This window comes from Panthera uncia (genome assembly GCF_023721935.1).
Source record: "Panthera uncia isolate 11264 chromosome B2 unlocalized genomic scaffold, Puncia_PCG_1.0 HiC_scaffold_24, whole genome shotgun sequence".
Classification (NCBI taxonomy): domain Eukaryota; kingdom Metazoa; phylum Chordata; class Mammalia; order Carnivora; family Felidae; genus Panthera; species Panthera uncia.
In genome coordinates this window covers 1,780,915-1,792,335 of record NW_026057580.1, presented here as the reverse complement: position 1 = coordinate 1,792,335, position 11,421 = coordinate 1,780,915, and the positions used below count along the sequence as shown (strand labels likewise).

At 41.1% G+C, this 11,421-nt stretch overlaps 1 protein-coding gene across 1 annotated transcript in view; it reads left to right on the top strand.

Annotated features, from left to right (window-relative positions):
• LOC125938268 (adenylate cyclase type 10-like) overlaps positions 1-11,421 on the top strand; it is a 56,901-nt gene that overhangs the window by 17,087 nt on the left and 28,393 nt on the right. Inside the window, 5 exon segments of the mRNA XM_049653328.1 lie at positions 5,765-5,970; positions 6,227-6,317; positions 6,408-6,496; positions 7,100-7,291; positions 7,971-8,092. Coding sequence (XP_049509285.1) covers positions 5,765-5,970; positions 6,227-6,317; positions 6,408-6,496; positions 7,100-7,291; positions 7,971-8,092 — 700 coding nt within the window.

Sequence of the window (11,421 nt, the reverse complement as noted above, 5' to 3'; positions counted from 1 at the left end):
ATTTGGGTCATCTCCCTTTTCTTTTTGAGAAGCCTGGCTAGAGGTTTGTCAATTTTGTTTATTTTTTCAAAAAACCAACTCTTGGTTTCGTTGATCTGCTCTACAGTTTTTTTAGATTCTATATTGTTTATTTCTGCTCTGATCTTTATTATTTCTCTTCTTCTGCTGGGTTTAGGCTGCCTTTGCTGTTCTGCTTCTATTTCCTTTAGGTGTGCTGTTAGATTTTGTATTTGGGATTTTTCTTGTTTCTTGAGATAGGCCTGGATTGCAATGTATTTTCCTCTCAGGACTGCCTTCGCTGCGTCCCAAAGCGTTTGGATTGTTGTATTTTCATTTTCATTTTCATTTGTTTCCATATATTTTTTAATTTCTTCTCTAATTGCCTGGTTGACCCACTCATTCTTTAGTAGGGTGTTCTTTAACCTCCATGCTTTGGGAGGTTTTCCAGACTTTTCCCTGTGGTTGATTTCAAGCTTCATAGCCTTGTGGTCTGAAAGTATGCATGGTATAATTTCAATTCTTGTATACTTATGAAGGGCTGTTTTGTGACCCAGTATATGACCTATCTTGGAGAATGTTCCATGTGCACTCGAGAAGAAAGTATATTCTGTTGCTTTGGGATGCAGAGTTCTAAATATATCTGTCAAGTCCATCTGATCCAATGTATCATTCAGGGCCCTTGTTTCTTTATTGACCGTGTGTCTAGATGATCTATCCATTTCTGTAAGTGGAGTGTTAAAGTCCCCTGCAATTACCACATTCTTATCAATAAGGTTGCTTATGTTTGTGAGTAATTGTTTTATATATTTGGGGGCTCCGGTATTCGGCGCATAGACATTTGTAATTGTTAGCTCTTCCTGATGGATAGACCCTGTAATTATTATATAATGTCCTTCTTCATCTCTTGTTACAGCCTTTTTTTTTTATTTTTTATTTTATTTTATTTTATTTTATTTTATTTTTTTTGAGACAGAGAGAGACAGAGCATGAACAGGGGAGGGGCAGAGAGAGAGGGAGACACAGAATCTGAAACAGGCTCCAGGCTCTGAGCTGTCAGCACAGAGCCCGACGCAAGGCTCGAACTCACGGACGGTGAGATCATGACCTGAGCCGAAGTCGGACGCTTAACCGACCAAGCCACCCGGGCGCCCCTCTTGTTACAGCCTTTAATTTAAAGTCTAGTTTGTCTGATATAAGTATGGCTACTCCAGCTTTCTTTTGGCTTCCAGTAGCATGATAAATAGTTCTCCATCCCCTCACTCTCAATCTAAAGGTGTCCTCAGATCTAAAATGAGTCTCTTGTAGACAGCAAATAGATGGGTCTTGTTTTTTTATCCATTCTGATACCCTATGTCTTTTGGTTGGCGCATTTAATCCATTTACATTCAGTGTTATTATAGAAAGATACGGGTTTAGAGTCATTGTGAGGTCTGTATGTTTTATGCTTGTAGCGATGTCTCTGGTACTTTGTCTCACAGGATCCCCCTTAGGATCTCTTGTAGGGCTGGTTTAGTGGTGACAAATTCCTTCAGTTTTTGTTTGTTTGGGAAGACCTTTATCTCTCCTTCTATTCTAAATGACAGACTTGCTGGATAAAGGATTCTCGGCTGCATATTTTTTCTGTTCAATACATTGAAGATCTCGTGCCAATCCTTTCTGGCCTGCCAAGTTTCAAAAGAGAGATCAGTCACGGGTCTTATAGGTCTCCCTTTATAAGTTAGGGCACGTTTATCCCTTGTTGCTTTCAGAATTTTCTCTTTATCCTTGTATTTTGCCAGTTGCACTATGATATGTCCTGCAGAAGATCGATTCAAGTTACGTCTGAAGGGAGTTCTCTGTGCCTCTTGGATTTCAATGCCTTTTTCCTTCCCCAGTTCAGGGAAGTTCTCAGCTATTATTTCTTCAAGTACACCTTCAGCACCTTTCCCTCTCTCTTCCTCTGGGATACCAATTATGCGTATATTATTTCTTTTTAGTGTATCACTTAGTTCTCTAATTTTCCCCTCATACTCCTGGATTTTTTTATCTTTTTTTCTCAGCTTCCTCTTTTTCCATAACTTTATCTTCTAGTTCACCTATTCTCTCCTCTGCCTCTTCAGTCCGAGCCGTCGTCGTTTCCATTTTATTTTGCATTTTGTTTAAAGCGCTTTTCAGCTCCTCGTGACTGTTCCTGAGTCCCTTGATCTCTGTAGCAAGAGATTCTCTGCTGTCCTCTATACTGTTTTGAAGCCCAGCAATTAATTTTATGACTATTATTCTAAATTCACTTTCTGTTATATTATTTAAATCCTTTTTGATCAGCTCATTGGCTGTTGTTATTTCCTGTAGTTTCTTTTGAGGGGAATTCTTCCGTTTGGTCATTTTGGATAGTCCCTGGAGTGGTGCGGACCTGCAGGGCACTTCCCCTGTGCTGTGGTGTATAACTGGAGTTGGTGGGCAGGGCCGCAGTCAGTCCTGATGTCTGCCCCCAGCCCACCGCTGGGGCCACAGTCAGACTGGTGTGTGCCTTCTCTTCCCCTCTCCTAGGGGCGGGATTCACTGTGGGGTGGCGTGGCCCGTCTGGGCTACTTGCACACTGCCGGGCTTGTGGTGCTGGGGATCTGGCGTATTAGCTGGGGTGGGTAGGCAAGGTGCACGGGGGCAGGAGGGGCAGGCTTAGCCCGTTTCTCCTTAGGTGATCCACTTCAGGAGGGGCCCTGTGGCAGCGGGAGGGAGTCAGACCGGCTGCCGGAGGGTTGGCTCCGCAGCACAGCGTTGGGTGTTTGCGTGGAGCGAGCAAGTTCCCTGGCAGGGACTGGTTCCCTTTGGGATTTTGGCTGGGGGATGGGCGAGGGAGATGGCGCTGGCAAGTGCCTTTGTTCCCCGCCAAACTGAGCTCTGTCCTCCTGGGGCTCAGCAACTCTCCCTCCCTTTGTCCTCCAGCCTTCCTGCTTTCCGAGCAGAGCTGTTCACTTATGACCTCCCAGATGCTAAGTCGCGCTTGCTGTCGGAACACACTCCGTCCGGCCCCTCCGCTTTTGCCAGCCAGACTCGGGGACTCTGCTTGGCTGGGGGGCCGCCCCGGCTCCCTCCCGCCAGTCCGTGCAGCGCGCACCGTCTCACCGCCCTTCCTACCCTCTTCCATGGGCCTCTCGTCTGCGCTTGGCTCCGGAGACTCCGTTCTGCTAGTCTTCTGGTGGTTTTCTGGGTTAGTCAGGCAGGTGTAGGTGGAATCTAAGTGATCAGCAGGATGCATGGTGAGCCCAGTGTCCTCCTAAGCCGCCATCTTCCTGAAATCTCTCCATTCACTTTTTGATGGACAATTGGGTTTTCAGTTTTTGGCAATTACAAATAAAGCTACTATGAACATTTGTGTACAAGTCTTTGAGTAGACATATGCATTTATTTCTCTTGGGTAAATATACTATGTAGAAGTGAAAGGGCTAGGTCATATGGTAGATATAGGTCTAAGTTTTTAAGAAATTGCTAATCTTTTTTCCAAAGTGATTGCACCGTTTTACTTTCTCACCAGCAATGTATGAGAGTCCCAATTTGTCCATGTCTTTGTTAACACTTATTGTCTGTTTGAAGAACACTTTTAACATTTCTCATAGTATGGGTTTGCAAGAGATGGGTCAGCTCTTGTATGTCTAAAAAAAAAAAAATCTTTATTTCACCTCGGTTTTTGAAAGTGGGTATGGAATTCTAGGTTGCTGGGTATTTTTTTCTATTATGTTAAAATTGTTGTTCTACTATCTTCTAGCTTGCAGCATTTCCAATAAGAAATATGCTTTCATCTTTATCTTTGTTTCTTTGTATATAATGTCTTTTTCTCCCCTCTGGTTTCTCTTACGATTTTTTTTTTCTTTACAGTTGGTTTTAAGTAATATGGTTATGATGTCCCTTGGTATAGTTTTCTTCATTTTTCTTGTGCTTGTGGCTCATTGAGATTTTTGGATGTATACAGTTTTGGTTTTTATCAAATTTAGAAAATATTCTACAATTATTTCTCCAAATAATTTGTTCTCTCTTCTTCCTCCTCTGTCCAGTTACACACATATTAGATTGCTTGAAATTGTCCTACAACTCACTGATTTTGTATTCATTGTTTCTCTCGTTTTTCTCCCTGTGTTTCATTTTGGATAGTTTCTATTGCTGTATTTTCAAGTGTATAGACTTTTTTTTTTTTTTTTTGCAGTGTCTCTAGTAGACTTGTTTAGTCTTTTTTCTAGATTCCTGAATATATGGAATATAGTTATAACTTTTACTTTTCTTATTTACTAATTCTTTCATCTGTGTTATTCTGGGTTGGGCTTGATTGATTGATTTTTCTCCTCATTGTGGATCATATTTTCCTTTTCTTTGCATGCCTGGTTATTTTGGGTGGGTGCCAGACATTGCGAATTTAACCTTGTTGGGTGCTGGGGTTTTTTTTTTATACTTCTATAAATATTCTTGAGCATTATTCTGGGATGTGGTTAGCTTGATTTTTTTTTTTCTTTTGTTTTTAAACTTTGTTGAATGGGACCAGAGCAGTGTTTAGTCTAGGGCTGGTTTTGCCCCATTGCTGAGGCAAACCCCTCTGAGTACTACACCTAATCTCCTGTGAATTACTAAGTTTGACAATATGGCCAGTGAGACTAGGCAAGCCCTGTGTGATACTGGGGATTGTTCCTTCTAATCTTTTCAGGTGGTTCTTTCCCTGGTTTCAGGTAGTTTCCTCACATTGATGCACTCATTAGTACTCAGCTCAAGACTTGTGGGGGACCTGGTAAAGGTCTCTGGAATTCTCTCTCTGTACACTTCTCTCCAGTACTCACAATGCCCTGTGAACTCTAGCCACCTTGGCCCTCAGACTCTTAGCTCTGTTTCCCTAACTTGAGTCTTCTGGGTTATACCTGGGATTCCCCACCCTGAGATGTCCTGGAAACTCTTCCATGCAGTAAGCTGCAGTAAGGTAAACAAGCTCACCTTGTTTATTCCCCATCTCTCAGGCATCATTGTCCTTCATTATCTTGAAAAGTGTTGCTTTGTGTGTTTTTTCTAGTTTCTTAGTTGTTCCAGACATTATGCTAAATTCATGACCTGTTAAGCCATGTTGGCCAAAAGTATATGTCTCTGCTATTATTTTAAAACTATTTTCCCTTTGATTTTAGCCTAGACTGGGTAATATTTCACTGTATGTTAACTATAGAATTTAAATAAAATTTTGAAAAGAAGGAAAGTAAAAAGATTGGATAACTTAGCTAAGAGCAGACTTAACTTGGATATAGTCCTTTTTTCCCTGGCAAGCAAACCAGTTTTTCAGCTATATTAGCAAGTAAGAAATGCCTTAGGGTAAGAAAAACAGAAGGTAGAATAAAAGTGTATGGCAAAGCCCAAGTCTGGTAAAATACTGATTGTCTTCTCACTTAGTCCTGATTACACATTGAGGAGGGATGGTATGGTCACCATGGCAGCAGTTTCTGAGCATAACCATATGGTCTCTGCCATCAGGACCTAACTGATTATTACAAAAGCAATTTAAAGAGAAGACTCTGAGAGACCTAGGATCTCTTGCTTCTTCCCCCATCCAACCCGGACTTGTTTGAATATCTCTAAGTGTGCTTAAGACAGAAGGAAATCTGGGGCAAGGTAATATTTTTGAAGGTAAGCTCACCCAATATTTCTGCAATAACAAGATTGGCTTGATGCATAGAGCAATGTGAGGATTCCAGACCCATCCTTTTCATGATTTTCCAATTAAGTTTGGCTGTTCACCACTTGTCTCTTTTTTTCTGGATAGGTCTGTCTGCAGGTCAGATCTCCCAGGTTATTGTTGGAGATGAGCAACGACAGTACCTCTTGGTGGTTGGGCAGGATGTAGATGATGTCCAGTTAGCTCAGCGTTTGGCTCAGGCAAATGAGATTGTCCTGTCCTGGAACTGCTGGAAGCTCTGTGAGCAGTACATGTTTGAAGTGGAAATCATGAGGGAGGATGAAGCTGTGAAGGTAGGAGGCTGGTCCCATCCATTGCACATCCTGAAAAGGCCCTTCTACTGCACAGGGAAGTGCTCTGGTGGTGGTCAAATATGGCTTGACCAAACCAATGACCATTGGAACTCTGTTTTGGAGGGAGGTGGGGGATATGCTCCCAGGAAGATAGAGCAGAACAATAAGGTTGGAAAGATAAATGATAAAAAAGGGAAATGGCATCAGTGATCCATTTGGTGGTTGGGCACATAATTGAGCAGTTTCCTTTCTGTAGTTAAGAGATATGCGGATCATTGACCCATTTGATTTTGATGAGCATTTTGACAAGTGCCTCGATTACCTGCCACATTACCAGACAAGTGCTGGTAAGTTACTTGGTCCTTTTTACCCAAGCCCAAAATGTTTAAAGTTAAATTTTCCGTGTGGTTGGAGACATTTTGTTTTCCTTTTCTCAGATACTTTAAGGACTGCCCTGGATTTGGATCCAGACTCTGCACTTGAACAAACCCTGCGGAAGCACATAATGAAAAACCTTTTGAAAAAGGTTATTTTCTAGTTCTTGAGTCATCGTGTAGACTGTGTGTGTGTGTTTATGTCAACAAGTGTATATTTATATGTGATGACCTTCTCATGTTGATCCAGTGCATCTCCTGCTCTCCATGGTAATGCCAGCAGATTTCCCTGTCTGTACCAGTTACTATGAAAACATGTCCTACCACTTCAGATTTCTCAGTTCTGGAAAGTGGAAGCCATATTTGTTTTTCAGTTTGTCCCTCTAGAAGCTAGTACATTATTAACAGGGTAGAGAGTATATGCTTGGTAAATATGCATTGATTGACTGTGTATATAGAATTTATGTGAATCCCGTAGTAAGTGATACAATGACTAATGGAATGGACATATCAAACTAACTCATGTAAAGAAAACATAAAATCCTGGCAGATTTCATCAGTAAATTAGGTTTAAAGTCAGTTTTAATTCCAAGTGCACTGGTTGGTACATCTTCTATACCTCTCAAACCTGAATTTTAAGTTTTTTGTCTGTAAGTTTTTTTTCTCATACTCACCGTGGAATATAGGATTTAAATGCCTAAACATGGTACTGAGAGTTGAAGATACAGGCCCGATAACTCACTTTGTCTTTGCAGATTGATGAAGGGCAGCCTACGGAGTATGTATCCGAATTCCGTACCGTGACTATGGTTTTGGTCAGCCTAGAGTTCCACAAGTCAGCATGGGTGTTGCATTTATGTCATCTTATCCAGGAGGCTGCCCTGTACATCTCCACAGTCATAGAGAAAGGGGGTGGCCAGCTGAGCCGGATCTTTATGTTTGAGAAAGTAAGTACAAGGAAACTTGACCCATCAGCATTAGAAGTGAGGGAGGAATAATAGTCTTGTATCTCACATAACACACATGTAAGTCAGATTCCCTGCTTTTTCTTTTGTGACAAGCTATATGACATTGAAAGTTCAACTAATAATAGTTTAGGAATGGGAAGTTCTAGTTAATTTCATTTTCAGGGTACCTGAGAATTACTTTCCATATCCTTTTTCATTCAACTCTAGTTGAAAAATCTTTGTCAGAGCAAAAGAATATTTTTCTGCCTCTATTAGTAAAGTAAATGTAATCAGATATTTCTGATAATCAAGGAGCTTGAAAAGAGCAGTATCATAATGTAGGACATTATAGGTGAATAAAACATGGGCAGGTAGACTTAGCTCAAGGCATACAGTAGAAATGGAATTTTTGAAAAGTTCTGGGCATCAGTTTTTCTTGTGTTTTAAGTTTCAGTCCTTTGAATAGTTAGTTAAATCAAGATTTTATTTCTTCTTTTTTTAATCTCCATGTTGATGTGGCCCTGAGTGTCCATTTCATGAATCCTGTAGAATTCACCATTCCTAGCAGATACCAGTGGGGAAAGGCTCTGGCTTCATTCCGGGGAGTTGGTGCAGTTGTGGCAAGCCGTAGTCTTTCCCCAGGTAAACTTTTCTTTTCCTTCTTCGTCGTCTGTCCCAGGGCTGCATGTTCCTCTGTGTTTTTGGCCTTCCTGGAGATAAGAAGCCAGATGAGTGCGCACATGCCCTGGAGAGCTCCTTCAGCATCTTCAGCTTCTGCTGGGAGAAGCTTGCTGAGACCAAGTGAGGAGGAAGGTGGTGCAGGGCCCCAGGGGGCTCTTCAGCCAGGGTAGAAGGGAGTACCAAGTAGCAGGAGTTGAGAGTGTCCAGAATCTGCCTAAAAGGGAGGGAGCATGCTAAGGGAAGTCAGAAAATAAGATCTCTTAAGAAATCATTAGGTACAGAATTATGTACTAGATACTCAGGGAAAATGAAGATAAGTTGCCATCTAATGGGGTGGGTGGAAAAGGGGGAGGAACTGAATATACCTAGCAAGGTTCAAGAACACTGCAAAGGAAGAAGCAAATGTACAAATTAGTGTAATACAAATAATATATCTGTATGTGGTGGGAATGTAGAACAAAGGCTGCCTATCTACAGGGAGGAGGGATGTGGGAAGAGAAGTTGTGGGGCAATTACCAAGATAGGAAGGGACCACTACTGGTTAATGCTCTCCTTCTTGGCTTTCAATCTTATTAGTCCCACTGAATTTTCTGGAATTCTCACTGAGCTGATCTCCCACCTCCATATCCACCCCCCTCCCACCTTCTACAAAAGCCTTGTCCCAGTGAAGGTAAAGAAAATTCCATTTTTCCACTAGTCACACTATAACAATGTGGATTAGAATTTTTCAGATGACTTTTTTTTTCAATAGAAAGCTCTGAGGAAGGTATATACATAGATTTGAAAAGTTATTTTTAATATTAACATCGAGTCAAAAATGCATAAAAATTGTATAGTGCTCCAACATTTGTAGGATACTTTAGTATATGCTACCAGTGTGAATGTTTTTTATCCCTCTTTCACACATGAGGAAACTAAGGCCACAGAAGAGGAGTTTCTAGCATATAGCAGAGCATGTAATGAAACCCAGACCTTCTGTCCTCAAATCTTGTGTCATTTTCATTACCTCACAGCTGCCTCTTATAAAAGGCAAATACTCTCCAAAAGGCATAGTATATATTACTAATGTGATACCATTGTAGAGGCATTATAATATCTATGATATTCTTATAGAATATTAGTACTGAGCAGTAACTTAGAAATTATCTGACCCAACTTTTTATTTTACAAATAAGAAAGATACATAGGTTGCTTCACAGATAGTCAAACTCTTAGCCCAAGGTAGATATGTGTTGGCACTTCTTTTAAACTTGATGGGATCTGCAGATACTCCTACGGCCCTCTTCCCACTTATCTCTATAGTATGGGTGTGCTGGGCCATCGCTTCTAGTGCTGGTCCTTGTGTGCTCTTGAATTTTACATTGGCTTGTGGCCTTTAAGAGTCCTGCCCTTGGCCCTTACTCCTGAATGAGATAGTCATTTCTTAGGCCTAGTTTATGCTTTCAGTCTTATTTATTTTAGAATATAGTAGATTTTAAGAGCTAGATAGAATCTGAGAGTTCATTTCATGTGATGATGATCTCTTCTTAACTAAGAATCCAGAAACTAAGATCCAGAGGTTATGTTGGTAAGCCACATAGCTTGACAATACCAGAGCCTGAAAGCTGGTTCCTAGGTCAGTGTTTTTTTCCTTGAAGATAATTACTAATTTAGTAACATTAGTTCCTTAGTAAATCATGAAAAGAAGATTTTCATGGCCAAATATGTTTGGGAAGATACGCAAAGTATATTTCCTTCTTAAAGGTTCACAATATAAATTAACGTCAAAGGTTCTGGGTAGACTTAAAGAAATTTGTTATATTTTGTTTTAATCAACATTTCCCAAATTTACCTGATGGCCACTTTTCTCCAGAAAGACCTATAAACATCCAGAAGAATGAATGTTCTGAGGAGCGTATTTTGGGAAATGCTGCACTAACAAGATGCTAAAGCTTGCCGCCTTCTCCTGAAATTCAAGTGTAGAGATGTAGCCTCAGGGTTGCCTGTGTGATGTCGTCAGTAGCGAATACTATTGCTCATGCCTCTCTGCATCACATCAGCCTCACCCAGACCCAGAACCACATTCCATGTCTCCTTTTTCAATGACCCTGTTCACCTCGGGTCATCTTCTAAATTCCCCTTTCTAACCGAGGAAACACCTTCAGTTTTCAGTTCGTTTACAGAAGAAAGAGGATTCTCTGAGTCCTGTGATTGATCAGGCTTTTCTGTTTTCTGGCTTGTGACTATTTCTCCAGGGTATTTTTGAGATTCAGGGAGTGAGTCTCAGAATCTCATCATTATAGTTTTTCAGCACCTCTTTATTCATCTCTATATATGTTGAATAAAGAGTGTATTTTTCATCAGTGAAGAATCTCTTTTTAAAAAGGAAGAAGGAATATGGACTGCCAGGAAGAACAAGGGGGGATTCTAAAGTGCAGTAGAAAGATACAAGAAATGACCAAGTGAGAAAAGTATTACTTGCTTTGTTCCCACAGCCTTGTTAATTAGCTGAGTTTACCTCATTCATAAACTCATTCATTCAACAAGCATTCATTGAACACTACTCTTGAGCCAGGCACTGTGCTAGTTGTGATGGAGGTAGAGAAAAATAAGACACTACCCCCTTCACTAAGTAAACAACTAACTTTAATAACCTGAAATGTAAGTGCAGGAATAAAATGCTATAGGAGCTGCAGCAAAGTGCTCTGGGAAGAAAGAGTTTTCCCTAGAGGTCTCAGAGAAATCTTGACTATACAGGCAACTTTTGAGAAGGGAAGGAGTTCAACAGTTGGAGAAAGCAAGAAAGGGCATTGCAGACCAAGGAAGCATGGTGAAACATCAGATGTTTAGTCTTATTCTTGCTGTGGCAGCAGAGTCAGCTGCCTGGTTCTTGTCTTGGGTGTCTCTTATCCACCCTGAGCAATGGGCCCAGGTAAGAGTCTTCAATCCTGCCTTCAATCCTGCCTTAGAGCAAGGCAGGAGAGTTTTGATGGAATAGGAGACAATAATGTTAGCATTGTTGCCACTTTTCACGCCTCTGCGAAAATGGCTTATATGTGGATTGAACTTGAAACTAATTTATGCCTCATTGTACCCTCCTTTGTCCATCTGCCTATCTTATCTGTCACATGACATTTTCACATCAAGAAAATCTGATTATTCCCTTGCTGCTGTATGAATTTGCCACCTTTGAGCCTTTGCTTCACCTGAAACAGTGTATGTCCCCCTTTTAAATAATTCATATGTCTAGTGCTTCCCCATCCCTGGCATAGGGAGGACCACTTTCCCTTCACTTTTCCCTACTCCCAACACACTGTCTGTGCTGTAGCCATCTTGAACTGCTTCGTTTTGCACAAACACGGCAAGCTTTTCAGAGTCTCTGCCTTTCCCCATTGGATGCAATGCTGTTGCCCCACTTTGGCAGTACTTCAGTTTAAACGTCCAGTCATGTCCTCTCCTTTCTGAGTGCT